Source organism: Oreochromis niloticus, linkage group LG5 (genome assembly GCF_001858045.2).
Source record: "Oreochromis niloticus isolate F11D_XX linkage group LG5, O_niloticus_UMD_NMBU, whole genome shotgun sequence".
NCBI classification, from domain to species: domain Eukaryota; kingdom Metazoa; phylum Chordata; class Actinopteri; order Cichliformes; family Cichlidae; genus Oreochromis; species Oreochromis niloticus.
This window is the reverse complement of record NC_031970.2, coordinates 24394008-24420934: the sequence shown is the minus strand read 5'-3', so window position 1 is coordinate 24420934 and position 26927 is coordinate 24394008. Positions and strand designations below refer to the sequence as shown.

The following is a 26927-nucleotide window of genomic DNA, read 5'->3' as shown; positions in this document are numbered from 1 at the left end:
ATCCCGGGGTACTTGTTACAGTTGAGGCTTATCTCTACTCCCGAGAAGCACTTTGGTCTCCGATAGTCCAACAGGCTGGTGAATTTTGCGTGACCAGTGGATATGATGTCTCGTGTGCTCATCCCACCACCACCGCCATCACCCACCCACGGTCAATGCTATGGTAAATCCAATTTATCTGAAAGGTGAGAAGGTCTATTTAACAGTGATAACAGTGCTGAAGGTTAGTTTCACCTTAAATAAACATGAAAAGCAGCCCGTTGATCCAATAACCAAAAATCTTTAGAAACACTAGACAAATATCTGTAATGAAACTATAATGGAGAAATGGGTAGAGCTAGTCTGTGTCCTGCCCAAGTTTTGTTTATGCAGCTATGGCCAGTTCTTTTGCTGACTTGGTGGGTTTCCTAGCAGAAAATCCTGACCTGATTTCATACTGGAAGCCGTCCAAAGTACCATGTGTGCGGACTGTGAAGTAATAACCCTGGGACTGTACTCAGAATCTGCTTTGACATTTGCTTCCACATTTTGTATGAACTAACCAGAAATCTTAGATCACCCAGTTTCACAGAAACGCAGAGGAATGACTGGCATTTTCAGGTAGAAACACAGAGAGCTGATCTGCTCCCCCCCACACGCAAAGGTTGGATGAGGGTGCAATATCTCAGCTCATGCAGCTTTCTGCATTATTCATATGCGCTATGGCACATTCAAACATGTTGAATGTTTACAGGGCAAGCCTGCAAACATGTATCTCATGCATGTTTTTGGCACTGCAGTGCAGGAAAAAAAAGCACATTTTGATTAATTCAAAAGAGAGTATGTTATTTCACACCGAGGGAGGTACAGAAAGAAAGCATTTCTAAGTGCTATATTATATAGTACTGTGAAAAACTCTTGTGCCACACACCCCTCATTAAACTGCTCTTAAGCCATAGTTCTTAGGGTTTCTGAAGGTCTTACAAAGGTTTGGCTTTAGCTGCTTTTTCACTCATTTCCAGTCCTGTCCTTGTACCTGTCCATTTTCAAAGAAACTGGAGTTTTGTTTGTTAAGCTACTTAACACTGACTTATGAATAAGTGTTGTGTCAACAAATAATAGAAAACTCTGCAATGAATCAATATTAATTGGTCCCTTTTGGTGCTTTGTTACTACCAGCCTGTCGCATAAACATATCATCTATTCACATTTCTTTGGTTAAAATCTATGAAGTTGCGAAGGTTTGATACAGTTTGACAAACATAACATTGTATTTTTCACCAGCAAGGTGATTCCCAAACAGCTATTAGCTGAAAATGTATGCATCATAGAGGGATATGCAATTGTATCATTTTAAAGTTTGAGGAATCTGGCTGAAAAACCATAAGTGGCATCAGTCAAGAAACTGTTCCCATGGAAGGGAAACAGGGAGAAAAGGCTGAGGTACGACACATTACACAAGAACTGAACTGAAAATCAGTGGCAAGTCTGAAGAAGTGATGAACCTGGATAGAAAAACACAAAGTGAAACACTGTCAGTCATTAGCTACATAGCTACAACTGTGCATTACGTTTTTCTCCCATATATGAGGCATAAGAAAATAACCAGACTTTGGCTTACTTTCTATATTAATGCCGGAATATATGCAGTTACCACTCTGTTATAATGAGGAGACGTCACTGCTGTACTGGACTTGCTCTTTACTGCCAAGAAGCGTACACTACCACTAAAAGTTTTTCCCAGTGCAGCTTCATTTGATGTTTCTATGGAAATCACACACACACACACACACACACACACACACACACACACACACACACACACACATATATATGTGTGTGTGTGTAATATATGATCATAAAAAAGAAAGCACTCTTTAAGCTGCATACTCCCCTCAAGCCCAGGACTTAATCTTTTTAAATCATACATTATGCTCATAATATGCCAGCCAAGCATTACAAACCTTAATATATAAATATGTGCTGCCTAAGGGAGGAAGAATTATGGGTTGGTGCCAGAAAATTAACCCTGCTGCCTACAAAGGCTTGTTCCAGAAATGACATATTACATTCTTTTTTTTCACGCAGTGAAACACAGAATAACACAGACATGCATGTCATACATGCAGAAGTATTCATCAGAGTTACTGCAGTGTTAAAAGCCTGTTACCCTCAGGGTATCGGACTCTGTCATGAGCAAACAGTGTGGGGTTTTTTTGCTGATTAAAACTGTGATTAGGAGAATTTTTTTTCTTGCCACTGCAGCATCACATGTCCAGTGAGCCTGCTGGTGGGTTACTTAACCCCTGCTGACATCATACAAGATATTCAGACTTTAAGTACTTAGATGGTGTTTGGGATAATGTGGAGAACACTCCAACCCTTTAGATAAATTGTCTTTATTTTATGGTCCAATCTCTCTACAAAGGCCAGATATGGTGTGATTTATTTATTTTTTTATTGTTTGTTTATCTTTTTGGCTCGGGGGAGGATTCAGTCTTGTGAGGATCACTTTTTGTGCTTCTGGCCCTTTTCCCCCCACACACTTACATAAACTGTTGAGTATAATCAAAACTACGCCCTTGATAGTTAAGCTGAATATGGAGATTAGTTCTTCTAAATCAGTTATTTTTCCATAGCAGAGTGCAGGTCAAAGGAGACGGAAGCGTGAACATTACAAATAAAAGCAGCACGACGGTGACATAACAAAGTTAAATTTGCACGATGATGATTGTGAATCAAGTGCTTGCATGGTGGATCGATGCAGGCACTTGATAACAGCTCCAATCGCATTGAAGAACTCCTCAGGGTAGGTAGAGGATATTGTCAGGAGACCATTTTTATGCATTGTAGCAATCCTCGTACATCTGACATCCATCTGACCAGACCATGTGAAGTGACTTCTGAATTAGAAGCTGCAAACAAACTAACTTTGACTAACGAAGATAAAAGTGCAGCACGGAGCAGGACATGAGGCAATGACACCAGACTTCCTGAATCGAAGATGCATAGCTATCTTGAAGGGTGATAGATAAAGAGTGACCTCTGAAATTTTCATCAACGTTAATAACTTATTAGACATGGCCACTCGTGCCTTGATAAGTCTCGGTCTTACACAACGCAGTGCAAACCTGTGATTTTTTTTTTTTGCTGGTCTGCTGAAGCTCCCTGTCCAATGGATAGACAGCCACTTGAGAGACAACAGTAACATATACACCCAGCCAAACAACGCTGGGTCTCAGCAATCTTTTGGTGCTATGTAAAGCTAACACAGTATTGGATAACCATGCAATGATGTCAGACTGATGTCATTTTTATTGCATGGAATTAGAATTTCTAACTCTTTGTAAGAGAGATGGACACATTTTTGCACTGGTGTCGAGTTGGACATCGCATATCCTCACTTTCTTGTTCAGCTGGCTGGTAACTTAGAACCACACAAGGAACAAATTTCAATTAATCTGTGCTCGCCTCAGAAGCAGGGGATTAATACTGATTATGAAAAACCTAATAGAAAGAATGGCTTCTTTGTGCTGGTGTAAAGTGCAAAGTGTCGTGGCCCAAATGTAGATCATGCTATAGAGCACAGAGGGGGTACCCTCGGAGGTATTTTCCCTTATTGCATTGGCCCAGTGCCTAGAAAGGAGGTATACTCCCAGACTAGTATGTCAAAGTTCACATCTGCAGTCAGAAGAGTGCCTTTGTACACGTTTTCAAACACACACAGATGTCTATGTACCAGTGTGCCTAAGTGTGGATGAATGAGCATGTGTCTTACTGTTTTTCTTCACTCCAAAAGCTGTTAGTATGGTTTATATTTGGTGATGGGTCTCCCCGCGGACACCCAACCCCATACTTTTGATATTTGAATGATCATGGACAGACATGACCTGTTGTCGGCTGTGTTTCATTGTTTTGTTGAATGTATTGCTATTTCAAATATAGTCATCAGGTAACAAAAGTGACTACTTATCTTTGTATCACACCCCCAAAAAACTACTTTTAAAGGCCTCTTCTCTGTAGAAAAGAACATGGCAGCACAGGTTAGGCTTGCAAAGTTGCGTCTGAACAAAACACAAGACTTGTGGAATAATGTCCTTTGGACAGATGAGATCAAAGTAGAGATGTTTGGTGGTAATGCACGCCACCATGTTTGCCAAAACCCAAACACAGCATATCAGCACAAACACTTACAGTCAAACAAGGTGGGGGAGGGGTGGCGATTTGGGGCACAGGTCCTGGGGACCTTGCAGTTGAGGTGACTGTGAATTCCTGTGTATACCAAAGTATTCTAGAGTCAAATGCGAGGCCGTCTGTGTAACAAACTAAAGTCTTACCATTACAAAAGCAAAATGATCCCAAGGACACGACATCAAATCTACAATAGAATGGCTGAAAAAGAAACAAATTAAGGTCTTATAATATCCCAAAGTCCAGACCTCAACCTGATTGAAATGCTGTGGTGGGACTTTAAGAGAGGTGTGCATAAACAAATGCCTGCAAACCTCAATGAACTGTAACAAAGCTATAAAGACAAGTGGGCCAAATTCCTCCTCAATGATGTGAGAGACCGATAAAGTCATACAGAAAACAGTTCTTTCTCACATGGCTGTTTATGCTTATATTAAAGGTTTTTTCTACTCTTGGATCTTTATATCACAGAGAGGGGACATGCTTAATGTGTGATTAGTCCGTTCTTTGCTGATCATTGTTATTAAACCATTATTATCACCTTATTGTGTTTTACATGCTGCTCACATTTGTATGATTATGTCTCACACTGGTTTTCATGTCCTAATGTTTAAAAATAGTCTGTCGTCAGTGTATGAGAGTCGGTATGTATTTACACTGCTTCCGACATGCTTGGACAACCCAGTGTACACATTCTGCAAAAGAGTCAGAGTGTGCTAGGAGTGACAGAGTGTCTGCCAAATGCCCAACAGCTGCTTGAGAGCACAATGGATATGAAGATGTGGTAATGAAGACCAAAAATATAGCAATAAAATTACTGAATAATGATTTTTATCGGCATACATGTGGTAACTGATTAAGACTGTGTGGATTTCAGAAAAACACTTCCACGTCTTGAATAATAAATAGGTGTTTAAGGTGTCATAAAAGGCACCTGTCAGAGTAAGAGCAGATCTGGGCACCACATGTGCTTGATGTATGAGAAAGCGTTTTTCACTGGCTGTGTATAAGGGTCCACCACAGTGACTGCATGCATGCATGCAGTGGATAATGATGTGTCTCTGGGCTGCATATAAAGACTGATCACACAGAAAAAATGAATTCTCTATAATAACTATAATATATAATCAGAAACCTGCAGGATTTCTGCAGGTTTGATCTGCGTGTTCTGTGGTCAGCTTCCAACAGGCAACATGCAGCATTGCAGTGTTTAAAAGACATTTTCAGTGTGTGTCGCTAGATTTTTAGAGTAGTTCATCTCCTTTTTGTTCTACTTTGCACTTTTGACTCTTTGTATTGAATTTATTGTGTCACACATTGATCAGTGTGTGTCGATTTGAACACAATTGAGCAACAGTCTTCAGAGCCACAATAACCTTTCATTCTTCAATAAAATATTAGAAAGCACAATGAATGGATGAAAAAACTCAAATCCCTTTTGCCTTGTATTTGTATGATGTGTTTAGGAGTGGCAATAAAAGAAATTTGTCTTACAAACTAAGGCATCGTTGCTAAAAAAAAAACAACAAAAAAAACCCCTTTATGAATGAGGTGACCAAATGTCATTTGCACTCTGTCTTAAATTGATAAAAATCATGTGTGTAAAATGAATTTATGCTATTTATGAGAAGTTTTTAAAATCTGGAAGATCCCATCCCATAAGTAAGAAAAAAAACGCAAATAAGTCAAATGAGAAAGAACATAAATTGTACTCAGTGTTTTTTATTTATAATGAGTGTTTTGCACAGGTGCTGCACAGAGACATGGGTTTGCATGGCCAACAAACCAACCTGCTTGTTGGCTGGAGTCCTCCCAGATTCCAAAGACATACATGTTTGATGGTTCATTTTAAATTGGCCTGTGGATCTAAGTATGACTGGCTTCAGCTACCCAGTTTAGAATGGGATGGATGGATGAATAGAAGGAGCGAGGGATATTTCCTGAGGAGGAATTTGCTGAAATACTGGAAATAACAAAAGCGAAAAAAAAATCATTAAAAATCCTACCCAAGTGTCAACTACATGGACCGATTGAATCAAATTACCAACCTTGCAGTTCTGCAAGCATGAAAAAAAAAAAAAACTCGCCTTAAACTGAACAAATCAAAGAGCGATGTAACTAGCTGTAGATGACTTTATCTCACCCAAATCCCTGCATAAAAAGTACAGATTCAGACTAACCCATGACCCTTATGTAGTAGCTCCGACATGATTAATGAGCTCTTAGCACATATATTGGGGTGATCCAATGCAAGCTGACTTGAATAATGAGGCGGTCGTGATGTCATGACGGCAGGTGTAAACAATTACTAAAAGGGCTGCAGCTGCACTCCACTTCAAATATAATTACCGGCGTCCATCAACGCCAAAGTTTACTTTTAAAAGTTTGAACAGATCACATTTCCTTCTATTTATCACGGAGACATGCTGGCTGGACAAAAATGAAAAGGAAAGAGAAAGAAAACATGCAATAAACTGCATTGTTTGGTAAAACTGTGAGACATTTGCTTAGACGGTTTGAGTGATGTTTAAAATGTTTTTTCTAAGTGGATTGATAACCCTACTTTACAAATACATTTCTGACATTTGTGGCTTTGGATTTCCAGCTTCACCTATGGCCTTGTCAAATCAAACACTTTTCTGGCATTTATTTCAGTCATGATGCGACGGCTGCAGTTACAGCCACACAGTGGTAATTTCAGAGTAGAGGCTTACACACAACACCGCATTCATATTTGTCTTTCTTTAAATATAAGGTTTAATTTACAGGATAATAAATAACTGGTTTTGGTTTAGAATTAATTCACATACCCACATAACACTGCATTGCGCACGTTTTAGTTTACATTGTTATGTGTGATTTAATCTTTGTTTTCTGAGTTACGTTAGTTGCAGCTGCTCCAGTCCCTTGATTGAGGAGCCAAGAGGTTGAAAAGGGGCGGAGCAAGCCTTGATGCAAAACTGCAAATGGGCTCATTCCATAACTCGGGACCATGGGGGGGAATTGGAGTTCATTATGTTAGTTTCAGTTAGGTTTTTTGTGTGTTTTACCCCTTGTGTGTTTTTTGTGGGCTGATCAGTCACTATTTAAGTTTCCACTTTGTATCGTTTAGATAGGTCACTTTGTTTGAGTTAGAGTTCTGTTATTTTGACCTGTTTTATGGGCCCAAGATTTTGAATTTTTTTTTTTCGCTGCATGATTTAACTAACTATGTTTTGGGGTTGCTGCTCGGTCCATCACACATAAAAAAAACAAAACCTGTAAAACCCTTGTTTTTTTCCCCTTCTTATACAGGTTTAAGTATATGTTTTCAAAAAAAAACTTGTAAAATCAGTAAAAACTAAAAAAAAAAAAAACCGTGTAAACCCCAAAGTCACCATCACTGTGTCTACAGTGGAGGCTCAGACTGAAACCTGATGCTGTCACTCTGTGAATAAAAACAAATGAAAGATGAAAACAGTTGGAAAAGTTATTTTGTAACTTTTTGGGGGGTTTTGAAGAGAAGAGTTGTAAGAATGGGCTAAAAGACAGCATGTGAAGCTGAATACAAAGTGAGTAGTTTTTCTTTGAGTTGAAAGCCGGGGAGAGATGCTGTCAGACACTTAGGTCAATAGAGAGGAGCTTCTCATTAGCTTAATCTAAGAATCCCAAATGGGCAAGGCTCGGATTCTGAACTCAAACTTGCAGGATGAGTTTCTCTTTTGTAGCTGCGTAAAGCCCCATTGGAATAAATATTTTTTATGGGAACGTGTCAGGATTTAGCTTTAGAAACATGGCAGCTCAGTCTGATTTAGGGTGAGCCTGGGGTGGCAGGGTGGGATGTTAATGAGGCAGCAGAGGTGCATGTCTCAACCTGAGTATAAGGAAGGAAAAGAGACAGGTGAGTGCTAGTGACTTGGCACAAAAAGAAGGAAATTTTGTGTTACATCATTATGAGTGTAGAAAGAAGAGTAGGACAAAGTGCAGCTTCAGGAAACTGCTCAGAACCGTTCTTCATGATAGAGACTGAACTCAGTTCTCAGTTAGAGAACAAACACATCCACAAATCCTCATTGTGTTGACATCTTGCAAGTCTGGGATGATGAAGAACAAGGGAGATAAATAAATATAAATAGGTTATAAGGGACAATAACTTATTTAACTTATCTTTCCTCTAAAAGCAGCATGGTACCACAATTCAGGTTAGCATAGTTACTTTTGAACAAGCCACAGGACTCCTGGAACTTTGGACTGATGAGCCCAAAGTGAAAAAGGGTGGTATGTGATATGTTGGGCTTGGTGAAAACCAAACACAACATATCACTGATGAACTGCAGTTTTCTTCCTAATTTGCCAAAATCCTAAGCAGTTTGTGGTTTGTCTGAGAGAGCTTGTGGAGTCATGTGTCTGAATTTTTCTTAAGCGGGACAGTAACTTCTTTAGGGCTTACTGGTTGTCTAGCATTCTCCCAGTGACGGCAAAAAAATCAAAAGGTTATTCTTTCAGGCTAAAAATTAGTCTGGCACAAAATTCGTCACTACATTTTTAAGTTGCTTGCGGATAGGGTTTGTTACCAGCCCTATCCATGCCTGTGCTGTACGAAGTCAGTCAGCTGCTGGAAGTAGTTTCATAACTAAGATACAGTACACACAAGAGAGCGTCATCGATCTTTCATCTGGTTTAAAAATATTGTTTTATCATTGTGTAGTGACAGAACTGTAGCTTTAAGTTATTATTTCATATTTAAAGGAAATAAACCAAGATGTGATTACTTCGATTATGTTATGAGAAAATAAGTCGAGCACCTGCCTCTGTAAAGACGTTCAGGGGGATCTATCTTTGACCCCAGTAACATTCCAATATCTAGATGTAAGAAATTCTTTTTGGGTGAAACAAAAGTAAATCCACATTGCTTTACCAGTCCTGCCAAATGCAAATCATTAAGTTTCCCCTGCAGAGCATTTAATTAAACTCTTATTTGATGACCTGATAGGACTAAAATGTTGCATGATGCATTGATTTGGCTGGCTCAGATAGGTTTGTTGCCATATGGCTAAAATACGTGTCAAGAGAAGAGCGCCTCCTCATCGTCACTCATTTGATGGACTGATTAACATTCACACCATAAAAAAGCTGGTACTTCCTGTATTTAGCAAAGAAAAAAAAAGAAGAAATTCATGAACAACAACCACATTACTTGGTAAACTAGATTGACTATTTTAAAAATGGATCAAAAGCTGACTGTATTTTTCTGCATTCGTAATTCTATTCATTTTGACAAGTCCCCCAACACCACTGACTAAAATGGCTAAAGCCTGGCTAAAGGGACTGGCTAAAGCCCCAAACCATGACAGAGCCTCCACTATGTTTTACAGATGTCTGTAGACACTCACTGTTGTACCTCTCTCCTGATGTCTTCCATACATCCTGATAAAGACTTGTTTATGTCAAATTTGGATTCATCAGACATGTTGCTGCTGATTTTCAGTCCAGTTCTTGTGTAATTTGTCATAACCTAGCCTTTTCCATTCCTTAACAATGGCTTCTTGACAGCCACCCTTCCACTGAGAGCTGATTTGGCTTCAGTGAACATTAGACTGGAATATGTTCACCAACACAGACCTGGACCAGTACGCCTCATCTGTACTGGATTACATCTCCAAAACCACAGACAGTGTCACCACCCAGAAACGGATCACCATGTACCCCAACCAGAAGCCTTGGATGAACCGGGATGTTCGTCTCCTCCTGAAGGCCCGCAACACCGCCTTTAGGTCAGGAGATGCACACGCCTACAGTACAGCCAGGGCTAATCTAAAGAAGGGCATCAAAAAAGCCAAACACCATTACAAAAAGAAGGTAGAAGAACACTTCTCCAACTCCAACCCCCGACGCATGTGGCAAGGACTCCAGACCATCACAGACTACAGGACCACCAAACCCTCCCCCGCATCCTCTGATGTCTCCTTCCTCAACGAGCTCAACAACTTTTACGCTCGTTTTGAGCGAGGGAACCCCACAACCACAACCAAAGCAGATGTGACGCCAGACAACCAACCTCTGACTCTCTCCCCCACCGATGTAGGAGCGGTGCTGAGCAGGATCAATGTCCACAAGGCTGCAGGTCCTGATGGCATCCCCGGTCGTGTTCTCAGAGCGTGTTCTGGGGAGCTTGCAGGAGTGCTGACAGACATATTCAACCTGTCCTTGGCCCACGCTGTGGTACCGGCCTGCTTCAAATCCACCTCCATCGTCCCGATACCCAAAAACTCCAACCCATCTTGCCTCAATGACTACCGCCCAGTAGCACTCACCCCCATCATCACTAAGTGCTTAGAGCAGCTGGTCCTAGCACACTTCAAATCCTGTCTCCCCCCCACCCTGGACCCCCACCAATTCGCATACCGCCAGAACAGGAGCACAGAGGATGCAGTCTCCATCGCACTGCACTCTGTCCTCTCACACCTGGACAACAACAACACCTACGCCAGAATGCTGTTTATAGACTTCAGTTCAGCATTCAATACAATCCACCCCTCACAACTCATCAGGAAACTGACAGACCTGGGCATCAGTTCCCTCATCTGCAAATGGTTACTGGACTTCCTGACCAACCGCCCCCAACATGTCTGGCTGGATAACCACTGCTCATCTACCATCACAATGAACATCGGTGTACCACAAGGCTGTGTGATGAGCCCTTTCCTCTACTCCCTCTTCACCCACGACTGCAGACCTGCTGATGGTTCCAACACCATCATTAAGTTTGCAGATGACACCACGGTGACTGGCCTCATCAGTGACAACGATGAGGCCGCCTACAGGGAGGAGGTGGATCGTCTGGCTGAGTGGTGCGACACAAACAACCTGCTGCTTAACACCGAGAAGACCAAGGAGCTCATCGTGGACTACAGGAGGAATGCTGACCCACATCCACCCATCCACATTAAGGGGACGGCTGTGGAGCGTGTGAGCAGCTTCAAGTTCCTGGGAGTCCACATCTCCGAGGATCTCACCTGGACGACCAACTGCTCCAAGCTGGTCAAGAAGGCTCACCAGCGCCTCTTCTTCTTGAGGACTCTGAGGAAGAACCACCTTTCCTCAGACATCCTGGTGAACTTCTATCGCTGCACCATCGAGAGCATCCTGACCAACTGTATAACAGTCTGGTACGGGAACTGCTCCGCCTCGGACCGGAAGGCGTTGCAGAGGGTCGTGAAAACTGCCCAGCGCATCGCCGGAGCACCACTTCCTGCCATAAAGGACATCTACAGGAAGCGGTGTCTGAAAAGGGCTGGGAAAATCATCAGAGACCCCAGTCACCCATCACATGGACTCTTCACCCTCCTGCCCTCTGGGAGGCGCTACAGGAGCCTCCGGACTAAGACCACCAGGTACCGGAACAGCTTCTTCCCCACAGCTGTCAGACTCCTGAACTCTGCCTCCTGACATCTGACAGCCTTTGTAGAAATTATCCACACCCTCACTTATCTTAACTGCACTACTGTATAGCTCTGTGTAAATAATCATTCTGTACATACAATAATTTTTAACCTTACACTGTTTACAACTTGCATAGTTCCCATTTCTGTATAACTGTATATCTCATATTTCTGTAAAGTTATTTATTTCATATTCTGTATAGTTTTTCATATTTATATCCTGTTCATATCCTGTACATAGCTTGTACTCACTACAGCCTGTACATACCTATAGTTATAGAATATTCACAGCATACTTCATACCGTGTACATTATAACATACCATAATAGACCCATTTCTGTAATATACTTGCATATCTATATTATTGCTAATATATATTGTAATATATCTGTCTCAGGTCTCTGCTGGATTTTTTCCTTCTGTTCTTCACTTATCCATTTTCTTCCAATTTTGGGGGGGGGGTATACTGTGCACCATGCTGTGATATGCCAGGTCTTTGGTCAATAACTCTTTGGAAATCAAGTTGTTGGTGCAAAAATACTATTTTATACCTGCCAAACTGTTATCTTTGGCATTCTTTTTAGATTTGACTAAAGAAATGGGAACAAATCATGCGTTTACGTGACAGGCTGCTATTAGCAAAGTGCCTAAAGATACAATTTAAAGTGGGTTCTTCGCAAAGTTGTCTGTTATGTGTAAACACAATGCTCATTCATCCTTTGAGTTAGGTGCATTTTTTCATCACTGAATGACTCATAGGACAGTGTTAAATGGCTTTACAAAAAAATTTCTTTAATTGCTGAGGTACAAGGACTGGACTGAAAATGACTGAAAAAAGCAGCCAATTTCCAAGGAAAACCTTTGAAAGATGTTCAGAAATCCTGGAGAACTATTGCTGAAGACCACTATAAAACAAATTCCAAGAAAGTCTGGATCCTTGGAAGCAAAATATAAAGAGGAGAGGGCTTGCGAGTTTTGCACACAACTCCACACATACTGCCAAATGTGGTGAACAAAGGATACAAAAGTGGAAAGGTTTCTAATTATGGTGACAACAGGTATTTTGTGTGCTGCTTTCTGCTTTCAGCTCAAGTTTTCCAGTGTCTGGGTTTCAAACATGAAGGCATGTGCTGTCCTGTTTTGGTAATCACCGCAGCCTGCAGCAGCGAATGGGATTCAAACCTGCCCAGCTCCCAAACTCCTGACAGTCTAGCAACTTGGAATGCTGAGTTAAAATTTTAAAATGTACACAAATTTAGCATTTTCACTGATTATATCATTGGACCTTATAATGGAACACACACTAATATGTCTGCTGTGGAGTGAGGTGCAACAGCCAGTCTAACAGATCTGTGTTTCAGTTAAAGGAAGTGAAATGCTACAATTTTAATTCAGTAGCTGTTCAAAAGTTGATAACCTAGCACTACAACACCTTATCCAAGTAATGAAGGCATTCATGTGACAGCACATGCAGTTATCAGCAAACTCTGCAGCACAGTTTGATAGGTTTGTGGTTTTAGATCACAATATTTAACCTGTCCATTTTATTATTATTCTAAGAATAATGTTACTAAACAAATCATGACTATAGAAATCGAGTCACTAACTGCATTTTAAACATTTGTAGATTTTTTTTAATTGAAATACTGTACAGCTTTACATGACATCCAAAATAGCAAACTGACATTTGCCGAGAGAAACTAATGAACAAGAGAGGCAAAAATTAGAAAGTGTAACCAAACATGTCAGATCCTTTCATGTGTTACGTCTCTTTTACAGTCTCTGAGAAAATCAAAAAAAACATAAATTATGTGAAAGGCCCCCCCCCCAAAAAAAATGTTTTCTTTAAAAATTTGCTCATGTTAAAAGGGTCCATTAATAAAAGAAAAAAAAAAATCAGCATTCATCTGGTTAGTGAACAATCCATCAGCAGAGCAGCTGAACCCACGCACAGATGACTGCATAAGGCCTTTATTTCAGGAAATCTCATGTGAATCCTCAATCCTCCGGAAAACTGCAAGAAAATTCTTCCCTCCGTTTCTCTGTACTTTCTTTCCTTCCTCCGTGCAGGTACCCAGACGACTTATGATGACATCATCGGCCTGCCAAATCAGGATTTAAGATTGAATCACATTTAAGAGTACAGCAGACCAAAACTTACATTTTCTGACACTGTTCAGTACCTTTTATTATCAGAGTTCAACTTATTCTAACATACAAATTAATTTACGTTTGACTACTTTGCTCCAGTGAGCAGCTGAACAACAAATGCTGATGTCATGACCTGCAAACACAGCGATGCAAAGCATCATGTCAACGTACCAGTTCTTCATCGAGGACCCGCGTGAACAGTGGATGTTCACTGAAGTGCTTCACCATCCAGAGGTGGACTTCCTCCACATCTGTGATGGTATATACCAAACCCTGACACGAGCAGACAAACGCACAGAGATCATTAACACAGCTCTGAGAAAAATACTAAAACTTTGCTATTTACTGATATGAATCCATTTATCAAACAACAGACACACCCACTGCAGTGATGATAAAACAAACAAACATATATATGAGTCTTTCTTTTTTGACACTGTCAGACATTTCAGACCTGCGGTTAGATATATGGTTTCATCACCTTTGGAGAGCGATTTATCTCTAAAGATAAAAATAACCTACTGCCAACACAGAGGTGAATCACCTGTGTCAAGGTAGTTTACTTTGGAGACAGTGCTGATAACATTACTAGAACTTGGATTTCTTTGAACACTTTGAAAAGGCACAGATTTCCACACCAGTGCATGTCAGCACGTATGTGTCTTAATTTCCAGAAAGAAAAAAAAAAGCAGGGTGAGGGACGCCGTTTTAACAATACCTAAGATTTAAAACATACACAGAACGACTCATTTTGGTTTGAAACTGCCTCTGCAAATGAGCGTACACTTGACAGCCTCCGCACCCACCGGCAGTTATGGCTGCGAGCCAATGCTGAAGGCCCTTGTAGAGTTTGCACGCACACCCGCGCACACACAATGTATGTGCGCACACACAATGTATGTATGCACACGTGCATCAATGCACAAACACACAACGGAGGAATAAGGATAAATTTAGACACAAGCCTTCCATTGTTCCCCACAACCTCCATCAGCGTTCACTCCCAGTTTGAGTGTCCCACTGCTGCCTTGACTGCTCTGACAGGCAGGACCTGGGTGTATACTGGCATCAACCAGCTGTAGGCCACACCGGTTCCTACATTTTATATCCTGTGAACTCACAGGTTTGTTCACAGTTCAATTATGTAGGAAACTAGGGAAGAAATAGTAGTTTAATTTTCAACTGTGACCCACAGTAGGGAAAAAATGTTAGTTGCATATATGGAAAAACACTTAGAGTAATGATACAACCTAAACCACAGTTTTAAGTGGTTATTGTAGTGATACACTATCAATTTGCACTGTCAACAAATTCCATTAAAAGCTCCAAACCATCAGTGAACTCAGCCTACTAAAGCGGGATTCAGGGTTGTGCATTTGTGGAGGTTTGCATTGGTGTTTGGATAACAGAGTGAAGGATTATGGGTGTGCAACCTACAAAACATATACAGAGCCTAAGTGGGCTTGAACAGTAGAGTTTACCGCAGAGAGAGAAGTTTTCATCATTTTTAGCACTCCAGGGCACGCGGAAGGACCAACAGGAACCAGGAGTAGCCCACAGACGTCTTTACTCCACACATTTTTGACACTGCCCCCCGGTGACATTAACACAGTAAAACACGGAGATGGCGGTCTGCAAAACTATGGATAAGCTCTGCATAGGATCAACGCACAACTACGCTGGTCTCTGAACCCAAAGACATACGTGAACCATACTGCAGCACTTAGTAAAATATTACTTTAACTGAAGCTCAGCGCTAATGCAGTAGCCATTCTGACTGTGCATCAATCTGAGATTTCCTTCCTCCTTTCCTAAAGCTCAGGACAGAATCCTAGGCTGCGTGTTTTTTCCACTCATTTAAAAAAAGCATAGATTTTATCTTTAGAGTCCGACCGATATCTAAGTTGATAGTTTCTATTTGTTGATTCATTGGTGTTAGAAAGCCCACTGTTTATACGTTATTTGCTTGGTTGAAGTGTTGTGGTTTGTTTATAGATAGTGTTTGTGCTGTGGAAATTGATATGTCCTACATCACTGAACTCACCATATCCATCCTTACGCTCCTTGAATGCACCACTCTGTGCCGTGTGCTGCTAGTCTGCCTTTGCAGCTGCTAATAGCCAGCTTTTTTCCTTGTGTCCTCTCATCAGCATCTCGTGGGTTTTGGTTTATTGCTGTGTGTGAATGCCAGAAGGTGGGTTCTGTTTACATGATATTCTGTATGTCAGATGCTGTTGTGTGTATTTGTTCCCTCGTGACTATGCTAATATGCTAATACGCTAATAAGCTACTAAGCTAGTTAATGCTAATTGTAAATCTTGTGCAATTGTTGTTATTGTTATATATGAGTGTTGAATACAGTTCCTTGTGCCATCTATGTGCTAGAATTATGTCTGGGCATGTTGAATGTTTTATGTGTGCTGTACTGATAGTTGCTTTATGTATGTTACTACAGACCACAGCTGAATAAATCACCTAAACTTGGAAGCTGCCTCCGTGTTCTTTAACGGGAACACACCCACCATACCTTGCTGCTCTAAATCAGCGAAACTCCTGGAGACAACATTCTCTCCATTTTATGGTCCTTCGAGCCGGATTAGAGTACTGATCAAGGTATGGAACAGACAGATGTCCAGGCTGACTCAGCACCCCCACGTGTTTCGCAGAGAGAGCGACGGCCACCTGCTTACCTGACCGATTATGAGGTTTCAACACTCCCTCTTGAGGGACAAACCCAAGCCACGCAACCGGCTACCGCTTCCCGGTGTTCACATAGTGGTAAAACACGCTCATCCCAGAGGAGCTCCAGCTCCAGGTCCACAAGGGCATCACGCTCGTCGATAGGCAGATTCCCTTCCCACGCATTATCAGACCTGGAAACAGCCCAGCTCGAAGAGCGAGTAAAGCAGATGGAACTTGAGGAATTCCAACAGCACCTAGAAGAGGATCAACAAGTCGAATATGAATGTCAATGACTTCAAGCTCAAGCCAGAGAGGCCCAGCAGCTACAGGAAGAAGCCATTAGAACCCAAGAGTCGTTGACCAGACAGCTGGAGAGGCGACGACAGCTAAAGAAGAGGGTAAATGAGTTGGAGATAGCCAAGATGGTTACTTCTCTCCTTAAAGAGAAAGCACAAGAACCCAATGGTTCCAGAGCCTCACCATGCCCATCGGAGGATAGTAATTCGAGCACCGATGCAGCTCTACCTTCAGTCGGTCCCGTGGGTCAGCCTCCTGTACCATTAGTCGCTCCACCCTCAACACTTACCGTGACTCAGCCTCCAGCGCCCGTGGTAGCTCCACCTCCAGTAACCATGGCCTCTCATCCATTGCATTCTCAATGCGTGCCCCAAGGGCTGCACCCAACTGTTCCAGCTGGACCTCGGTCTACTACCTTTGCACCTGATACCTCTTACCAGGCATCTACTCCATTCTCAGTTCAGCCGTCGCAGTACACTCGTGCAGCCTGCACCAACCCTGCTGAAGCAGAGTTATCTTGCACTCCCGCCGGGACTAAGTCCGAGCTACATCAACTACAGACAGCTAATGCGTACCCTTTCCTCGCCACAGGGTATGGCATTCCCAAACCTATGATTCCCTCCTTTGAGAGTAGCCGTGAAAGTGACTTTGCCTTATTGAAAATGGCCCTTGACAACCTGTTGAACAGTCATCCACACCTGAATGAGCAGTATAAATATCAAGTGCTGCTTGGGCACCTACGGCTACCTAGTGCAATCCAGCTAGCTAAGGCATACATGCATGACCCAACGCCGTACACCACGGCCATGCACGCCCTGCAGGACAAGTTTGGACGAGCTGACGGGCAACCCAAAACCATACTGTCCCCGCTGCGAGAATAAGGAGCATTTCCTGAACGCTTGTATAGAGTTTAAGAAACTGACCACCGACCAGATGGTGAGGTGGTTAACTGATGAACAGCGGTGCTGGAAATGTGGAAGAACTCACCAGCCGGAGGTTTGCACCCTCAAACGACCCTGTAATACCTGCAGAGAGGAACACCTGACTGTACTGCATGATGCGGTCCAGCAGATCCAGAAGAGTGTGCTCATGATGACTGCTCCGACTACAACAGTGTACTTGAATAGGCCAAACCGTTCCCCCAAGGTGATGCTGAAGGTTGTAAAGGTCTTGCTGTACAACAGGGACCAAGCATTGGAGACTCATGCAATACTTGATGATGGCTCAGAACGAAGCATCATTTTACCACAAGCTGTTCGACGCTTAAACCTCACCCCAGAGCCTGAGACACTCACCCTGCGGACTGTCCACCAAGAGGTAGTGCAGCTTCGTGGTGCCTCAGTTTCCTTCCAAGTGTCCTCCCCCTACTAACCTGGGGAGAAGTATCATATACAAAAGGCATTCACCGCCGATGCCCTTGGTCTCTCAGAACATTCCTATCCGGTGAGGATTCTCCAACGCCGCTATAAACACCTGCGTGACTTACCTCTGCCTTTGGTAGACCATGTTCAACCTCTGCTGCTTATCGGCTCTGACATGCCTCATCTCCTGGCACCTACAGAACCAGTCCATCTGGGCCCGACAGGGGGACCCATCGCTGTCCATACCAAGCTTGGTTGGTCGCTCCAAGGTCCCATCAGTATCGACCAGACTCCTGCAACTGAGCAGCAGTGCCTGTTCACAGCAACAGTTGTGCCAACCAGTGAGCTTTTCAGGAATGTTGAGCGTCTCTGGCAGATTGATACGCTGCCTTATGTAAGCGAGAAGCAGGTAACCCGATCGAAGCAAGATCAGCAAGCTCTAAACCTACTCCAGACATCCACCATCAGGGTCACTGTCGATGGGATACAGAGGTATGCCACACCACTGCTTCGTCGCGCCAACTCCTCCACGCTTCAAGCTCCTATGGAAGCAGTCTTGCCAAGTCTGCGCAGTACAGAGAGGAGACTTGTCAAAGACCCACAACGCGCCGAAGTATATTGTCAGGAGATTCAGAAGCTGGAGAAGTTGGGCTATGTAGCTGTGGTGCCACATGAGATAGCTAGAACCACTGCAGAATCCTGGTTCATACCTCACCACATGGTGCGACACAATAACAAGGACAGGATCGTCTTTAACTGCTCTTTCCAGTACGAAGGGAAGTCCCTCAACTCTGTTCTCCTCCCTGGACCTGCCCTAGGTCCATCTTCGCTAGGAGTTCTTCTTCGGTTTCGACAGTATCCAGTTGCTGTGAGTGGCGACATCAAAGGTATGTTCCACCAGATACGCCTTTTGCCAGCAGACAAACCAGTGCTGCGCTTCCTCTGGCGGGACATGAAGAGGAATGAAGAGCCGAAGATCTATGAATGGCAAGTTCTACCATTTGGCACTACATGCAGCCCCTGCTGCGCCATCTATGCACTACACCAGCACGTCCGGGACACTTGTAGGTCCAATCATGACCTCATCGATTGTGTAGAGCAGTCGTTCTACGTGGATAACTGCCTCCGCAGCACCCACTCCCAAGAGGAAGCTAAGGTCCTAGTCGACAGTCTGCGCCAGCTGCTCCACACCGGGGGCTTTGAGATACGTCAGTGGGCCAGCAACATCCCTGCTGTCATTGAACATCTTCCATCCAATGTGAGATCTAAGAGTAGTGACCTATGGCTCTCTCAGTCTAGCACAGACCTTTGGGAGCCAACTCTGGGACTGACATGGGATTGCCTTCGTGACTCCTTCAAATACAGACATCGAATGGGGGAGAGAACCGAACCCACACTGAGGAACGTCTACAAAACACTTGCGTGTCAGTACGATCCGCTAGGTTATATAGTACCGTTCACCACACGGGCCAAGATTCTGGTACAGGATCTTTGGAAGGAGCAGCTCGGCTGGGACGACCCGATCCAGCCACCTAGCCTTCGTGACAGATGGCTTGCCTGGGAAAAGGAGATTCCTGATCTTATCCAAATGGAGATCCCCAGATGTTATGCACCAGCGTCTGCTGATTCATCTGCTTCAAGTAGAGATCTTCACATCTTTTGCGACGCTTCCGAGAGAGCATATGGGTCTGTCGCTTACCTGCGGACAGAAACTGCTCAGAAGGAAGTCTATGTCGCCTTTGTAATGGCTAGATCCCGGGTGGCTCCAAAGAAACAGTTGTCCATGCCGCGGTTGGAACTGAGTGCCGCTCTCACTGGTGCACAACTACCTGGTCTGCTTCAAGCTGAGCTCACGCTGCCCATCCGAAAGGTTATTCTCTGGTCGGACTCCACTACCGTTCTCCACTGGATCAAGTCAGAATCTTGCAGTTATAAAGTTTTTGTGGGCACGCGGGTGGCAGAGATCCAGAGTCTTACAGATGGGAGTACCTGGAGATATGTGGATAGCGCGAATAACCCTGCTGATGACATCACCCGGGGCAAGACCTTGAGGGAGCTGTCACGACCACACCGGTGGCACCAAGGCCCTGAGTTTTTACGTCGATCCGAGGAGCATTGGCCGATCAGCCCACCAGCATATCCAGAGCCAGAGGGTGGTGAGCTGAAGAAATCATATTTCTGTGGACAGGTTAGGGTCAACTCCTGCCCTCAACTTCCTGAAATCAGCATGTTCTCCACCTGGAAGGATCTCATGAAGACATGGGGCGGCTGACCCAAACTCAAGCTCGCACAGTGAAGCAGACGATTACATTAAAGCTGAGAAACTCCTCCTGATGAAGGCCCAGTCAGAATCATTCCCAGAGGAGCACAAGGCACTCAGGTCTGGCAGACCATTGCCAACCAACAGCCGTTTGAACTCCTTATCACCCGAATATGATAAGGATACGGAACTCATCAGAGTTGGTGGAAGGTTACGAAGAGTTGAGCAGCTGGAGCTAGACACCATCCACCCGATCATACTAGACCCAAAACATCCTCTGACTAAGCTCATCATCCAGGATTTTGATGAGACCCTCCTTCATCCTGGACCAGAAAGAGTGTTGGCTGAACTGCGTCGCCAGTTCTGGATCCTCCGGGGGAGGGAAGCCGTCAGACGGTATCAGAGGGACTGCAGGCCGTGTCAGGCTTGGCGTGCCAATCCTTCCATCCCGAAGATGGCAGATCTGCCACCGGCTCGTCTGCGTCTGTATAAACCACCCTTTTATTCGACTGGAGTCGATTGTTTTGGACCCTTTACTGTGAAAATTGGACGTCGAACAGAGAAGCGTTGGGGCATAGTCTTCAAGTGCATGACGACCCGTTGTGTGCATCTAGACCTCGAGAGTCTTGACACTGACTCCTTTCTGATGTCGTTAAGGCGCTTCATTGCCAGAAGAGGCAAACCTTTTGAGCTCCTGTGTGACAACGGGACAAATTTTGTCGGTGGAGCCCGAGAGCTCCATGAGGCCTTTGAGACCATGGCGCCTCAGTTGAAGGAGCGTTTGGCAGAGCAGCAGATTGCTTTCCGTTTCAACCCCCCCAGTGCTCCTCACTTCGGTGGCGCCTGGGAGAGAGAGGTCAGGTCCGTGAAAACTGCTCTTAAGGTCGTACTCAAGGAGCAGACGGTCCCTGAAACTGTGCTTCGTACGGTCCTTGTGGAAGTGGAAGGCATCGTAAATGCTAAGCCTCTCGGCTACGTCTCATCAGACATAGCAGATCCAGACCCCATCACACCTAACATCCTGCTGATGGGACGCTATGATGCATCACTCCCTCAAGTGGTTTACGATCCCAGTAACCTTATCGGGAGTCGCAGATGGAGACATAGTCAAGTTCTTGTCGACCATTTCTGGTCCCGATTCATCCGTCACTATCTGCCTATCTTGCAAGAGAGACAGAAGTGGCAGAAGGATGCGGAGTGCCTCAAACTGGACCAAGTGGTGCTCATAGTTGATCCTCAGCTCCCAAGAGCTTTATGGCCTGTTGGTAAGGTAACAACTACTTACCCTGGAGCTGATGGACGCATCCGGACTGCTGCCGTTAAGGTCAAAGATCGAACGTATATTCAACTAGTAGCCCGCTTGGTCCCACTCCCTATGCTTGAAGATGATAAGGATCCACATACCTGAGTGGCCTTTCTACCTTGGATTCGACTGTCTGTGCAGACAGTCGGGGGCGGCTGTGTTAGAAAGCCAACTGTTTATACGTTATTTGCTTGGTTGAAGTGTTGTGGTTTGTTTATAGATAGTGTTTGTGCTGTGGAAATTGATATGTCCTACGTCACTGAACTCACCATATCCATCCTTACGCTCCTTGAATGCACCACTCTGTGCCGTGTGCTGCTAGTCTGCCTTTGCAGCTGCTAATAGCCAGCTTTTTTCCTTGTGTCCTCTCATCAGCATCTCGTGGGTTTTGGTTTATTGCTGTGTGTGAATGCCAGAAGGTGGGTTCTGTTTACATGATATTCTGTATGTCAGATGCTGTTGTGTGTATTTGTTCCCTCGTGACTATGCTAATATGCTAATACGCTAATAAGCTACTAAGCTAGTTAATGCTAATTGTAAATCTTGTGTAATTGTTGTTATTGTTATATATGAGTGTTGAATACAGTTCCTTGTGCTATCTATGTGCTAGAATTATGTCTGGGCATGTTGAATGTTTTATGTGTGCTGTACTGATAGTTGCTTTATGTATGTTACTACAGACCACAGCTGAATAAATCACCTAAACTTGGAAGCTGCCTCCGTGTTCTTTAACGGGAACACACCCACCATACCTTGCCGCTCTAAATCAGCTAAACTCCTGGAGACAACATTCTCTCCATTGTAATTGGTATCTGCATTTATAATGGCTTGTTGCCCACCTAAGGGCACTCTACAAATTCCCTGTTGACAACACGTTTTTGGAACGCCACATACACGACAACCCGCTGATCCAAGCAGTGTCGGGCAGCGCGTCAATGAGCAATCCAACTTATTATAGCAATTAAAAAAGATTATGTTTAAATGCAATTATCATATCATCTTAATAAGAATTCATAAATAACTACACATAACAAATCTGTTATGTCTAAAAGTAAAAAAACAAAACAAGTATTAGCTGTTATATCGGATTCTCTTACATCCCTAAATATCGGTATTGGTCTTAAATATCCGATATCAGTCAGGTTTTAATTACATTGAAAGAAAACTGGAAGAAGGACAATGTTTTACATTTTTGTCTGATAAATGATGTTTGCATTAATGTTCACTAAAAACCTGGAATAAGCATTACTCAGATACATACCCCTACTCTGAGTGTGTAGGCGTATTCTGCCAACAGAGTGGGACTAATGATCCTCCATTTGTGCTTGGTCTTCTTAAAGTGAGGGTCAGGGAAGAGGAAGAACATCTTAGTGAGCTGAGAGACAGAAACAAAATGGTAACAGTCACACAAGTATTGACCAAACAAAGTGTAGGCAGTTATATTCAACGATATTTAGCCATGCAACACAACAAAAGGTGAGCAAATCTGGCTGTTGGTTTTTAAACACTGAGGATTGCAAAGGTGGAATTTCCCTCCTTGATTTTTTTTTCCTTTCCTTTTCTCCCCACAAAGTTCCCCGTGTCTCCGTCCTTGACAAGTGTACAAGTGCAGGCTCCGTTCATATTTGTCTGGCTGATTTATTAAAAATACTTCCAGTCACTTTTTATTAGTTAAAATAAATAACATCAGGTACAGACAGAGAGTTGTGGGGATAATCACCGGGGACGGCTACAGCCTCAGGGGCTCCTTCAGTGCTGATAGAAGGTGGAAAAACCTTCAAAGAACTGAATTATTTTTGGGTTACAAAACACACCAACAAGAGGGAGGAAAAAAAGAGAGTTTGAATCTTTTAGAATACACTGTTCCAACACTTGAAACACGGCGTGCATGAGGGAAGGATTGTGGCTAGATTTTCATTTCTAGTCTGGGTGGTCTTCACTTAATACTCTCACTTTGAAAATCTGAATGATTTTGAGCCTATTGTAAGAAAAGGTAGACACCCAATGTTAAAGGAGGATGCAGCTGCAGTGTTCAGCTATGAGCCAAGAGGTATTAATGCTTTGCGGCACTGAAGCTCTGCAAAGTTGCTCTTAGCACTGTTCAAAGCCCCAACTCTTTCCAGCATGTCCTATTATTTTAAATGACCTGAAATTGCATACTAAAATATAAATACATTAAACAAATGTGCATGTTTCTATATGAAACACCTTCATGATTTGTGCTCCATAAATGTGTCACTGTTACAGTTATTCCTCTTTTTTTTCCCCTTTAGTTGATACCCACACAGGGCATTTGAGGTGAATTTTTTTATGCAGGATACCTGAATGAACCCTGGTACACTAAGCCCACTGAGCAGTCTAATGCGGGTTTCAACAAGTCATAGAGCGCTGCAGCTAATTGGGCCGGATAAACGGTGTCTCGCTCAGCTGATGTGATGTCAGTCAATGACCCCATTGTTGAGAAATCCCTGGATTTATTGGACCTTGTATAAATTAATTCAGTCCATATGTTGAACACGTGCATTTTCTTATTACCTTGGCATTTCCAGCACAGACTGTCAGCGTCAATTTAATGTTTTTAAAGCCCATGTTGGATGAGCCATTAAAAAAAAAAAAAGACAGAAAGGTCAGGTTTGTATATGTGCTCTAATTCAATAACCTGCACATAATCGTATTAATGCTGGCCCTATAAATCAGGTAGGTCCATGTGGTTTTTCCTCTATTCATAAAATGCATTAGTGCCACAAAAATGGTGCTGCAGTCATATTCTTTAGGTTTGCTAGAGAATTGTAGAAGCTAAAATGAGCACACAAGCATTGAACCGCAACAGAACCTGTAGTCGATTTTTGCAGCTGATGCTGATATCAATTTTATGGGAGTATTTATATGCAAGCTGGTAAATATCCATAATGTTGGAGAAAGAACAATTTTCTATTTTTGTCTCTGTACACCGCCACAAATTTAAATAAGGCAACCGATATGTGATTGAAGTGCAGTGTTTCAGCTTTAATTCAAGGGATTTAACAAAAATAGGAATTACATTTATTTATATACACAGAGACTCAAAAATAATTGGCTGATGAACAGCTTCATTTCTATGTGAGGCCTGTTTTCACTGTTATTTTGTGACAAGTGAAACAGACAGAATATCTCAAGTTGATTCAAAGTGTTGAATTTTTATGAGCGCTGAAGAAATACCAGTGAGGGAGGTTATCATTAGGCTGAAAAGCTAAAATAAACCCATCAGAAAGATAGAGAAAAACTATAGGAGTGGCCAAATCAACAATCTGGTGCATTCTTAAAAAGACTGAATACACTGGACAAGCTCAGCAACAATGAAAGACCACAGAAGACGACTGAAGCTCATGATGACAGAATTATTTCAATGATTTAGAAAAACAACTTCCCAGAATGATGGAAGGAGAACCGTATGGAGGTTGTTAGAAACAGCTCATACCAGTCTAGCGTTTATTGATGATGTGACTGCTGACAGAACCAGCAGGATGAACTCTGAAGTGTACAGGGCTATAGCCTCTGCTCAGATTGGACAGCATTTCAATTGATAATGACCCAAAGCAAGTAAAGTCATAGCAGAGCATCTCCAGGGAGAGAACACAGAATTTGGTCATGTCTAAGAGTTTTACACTTCAAAAATCCCATTTAAAGTCATGCTAGTTTGTTCAATTTATTTTAAGTGTCTGAAAATGAGGATGACACATGTGTAACTCCTAAACAGTTAATGCAATTTTTTGTTAAACCTTAAAAAACTGCACTTCATTCACATCTTGATGGTCTGATTTAAGTGTAAGAACGACCTATAAACTGTGTTATAGATGAATGCCGCACCGCAGACACTGACATCCGGTGTTATTATGTTATTCAAGCACTGAACATTTAATTTGAACTGTGTTTGATATTTGCCTAAAGGGGAAAATATTCTTATTTGATATGTCAAATGTGTTTGAAATGCTTTTATTTTCTTTAAAAACAAAAGTGAAAAACTGCAGCTGATTCAGAAGTGACTTCTAACATTTTGCATTATGCTTGATTGAAGCCAGCCTGAGCCAGCTTTGGAAATTTAAGAGTTCTAATACGAATTCCAACAAAAAGCTCAATTAAACCAAATTAATAATGTTCCCTTTTTAATTTCTTAAATCACACTGCTGCCTTATAATGCCCTCATACTTAACCTTTTTCACTAAGCCATTTTATGCGGGTAAGAGACCAAGAACATTTTTTAGGGGACTAATCTGCAGCATTTTTGTGAGCTCAAAGCGAAATATTTCTGCAGGAATTACTGAGCGAGTTAAGCCAAAAGACACCTCTGCCGTGCTGATTCATTAAACAGCAGCAACCCACCTGTCCTTTACAAAAGAAGTTGGGGAGGTACTTCATGGCATTGCTACGAATGCAGGCGATGTTTTGGTAGCTCCCTGGATTTGAGGCACGCAGCGACTGGATACGATCCTGGACATAATCTGACACTTTCACCCGGATCTCCATACCCAGGATGAGCTTATCTGGGAAGAGTGGAGATAACTCCACTGGAGTGCAGAGAAAATAAAGACACAAACATGATGTAGATTATGGAGCAATAAAAGGCTGAATGTGGTCTTTATACACAGGCTGTGTGTACTACCTAAAAGCCCCCCATATCCACATCCAATGTCAGCAAACTCGACTCGAGGGGGCTCTGTCTCACTCAGGCTGCCAGTGAATAAGTCTGGATACAGCTTGGACCAGTCCATTTTATCAGGACACACAGGGCTGAAAAGGAGGAGGAGAAAGTACATCACTATAAAGTTTTCAATTAAATCGTCTTCTGCGGAAGACAGACCCCTTTTAAAACTAAAGGATCCATTAGCAGCGATCCTCTATTTCCTGTTTCTTTTATGTTATCTGTTTGTTTTATTGTCATACCAATCCAAACACAGAAACACTTAGTCGTGCTCACAGAGAGCCGTGCACATGGAGCTCACTCACTAATCAAAGGTGTGGTGCGCCATCGGGTTTGAATGGGCTCGCTGTCTGTAGTAACGCTTCTGCGGCATGGACGAAGCCATGATGGATCAAAGGAAAGATGTTAATGCCGACGATATTCAGGATGTTCACCCAGTTATGAACAAACTGCCGGAATCTGCACTCACTCACGCTTGTTTCCACTCAGTTTGTTAGTCGCGGGGTTCTTTCGTCATCACCAAGCGCCCGCTCAGGGTTGCCAGGTTTGCTGATACCGGCTGAAAAATTCAACATTACAGTTTCTTTGTTTGTTTCCAGATAT

General features: G+C 42.9%; 2 protein-coding genes and 1 long non-coding RNA gene across 5 annotated transcripts; 2 read left to right on the top strand and 1 right to left on the bottom strand.

Moving 5' to 3' along the window:
* The first annotated feature begins 38 nt into the window (after nucleotides 1–38).
* LOC112846938 (uncharacterized) lies at nucleotides 39–13558 on the top strand. Its single transcript, XR_003220158.1, has 2 exons — nucleotides 39–185; nucleotides 12680–13558. It is a non-coding gene; the product is annotated as an uncharacterized LOC112846938 (long non-coding RNA).
* On the bottom strand, nucleotides 13200–26883 carry mettl1 (methyltransferase 1, tRNA methylguanosine). Of its 3 annotated transcripts, none has more exons than XM_013269198.3 (7): nucleotides 26794–26883; nucleotides 26630–26688; nucleotides 26286–26413; nucleotides 26006–26190; nucleotides 22908–23021; nucleotides 13915–14016; nucleotides 13200–13694 (listed from the first exon to the last, which is right to left on the bottom strand). In XM_013269198.3, the coding sequence occupies exons 2-7, from the start codon at nucleotides 26650–26652 to the stop codon at nucleotides 13569–13571; spliced, it is 678 nt and encodes a 225-aa protein (XP_013124652.1). In that variant the 5' UTR covers nucleotides 26653–26688; nucleotides 26794–26883; the 3' UTR covers nucleotides 13200–13568. The 3 variants fall into 3 exon arrangements, with proteins under 3 accessions (XP_013124652.1, XP_013124653.1, XP_003441388.1); XM_013269199.3 differs by having other exon boundaries at nucleotides 26798–26883; XM_003441340.5 differs by having other exon boundaries at nucleotides 26630–26869.
* On the top strand, nucleotides 18231–22880 carry LOC112846937 (uncharacterized). Its single transcript, XM_025907346.1, has 2 exons — nucleotides 18231–22065; nucleotides 22327–22880. Exon 1 carries the CDS (start codon nucleotides 18259–18261, stop codon nucleotides 20353–20355), a length of 2097 nt encoding a protein of 698 aa, XP_025763131.1. The 5' UTR covers nucleotides 18231–18258; the 3' UTR covers nucleotides 20356–22065; nucleotides 22327–22880.
* Nucleotides 26884–26927: the final 44 nt, after the last annotated feature.

Bases quoted from the DNA above. Each gene is read 5' to 3' on its own strand.
- LOC112846937 (XM_025907346.1), top strand. From the start codon at position 18,259: ATGCCTCATCTCCTGGCACCTACAGAACCAGTCCATCTGGGCCCGACA.
- mettl1 (XM_003441340.5), bottom strand. From the start codon at position 26,709: ATGGCTTCGTCCATGCCGCAGAAGCGTTACTACAGACAGCGAGCCCAT. The intron at 26,191-26,285 runs GTAGTACACACA...TCTGCACTCCAG, and splicing joins TGGATATGGGGGGCTTTTAG to TGGAGTTATCTCCACTCTTC. The intron at 13,695-13,914 runs GTACGTTGACAT...CTGATTTGGCAG, and splicing joins GGGTCCTCGATGAAGAACTG to GCCGATGATGTCATCATAAG.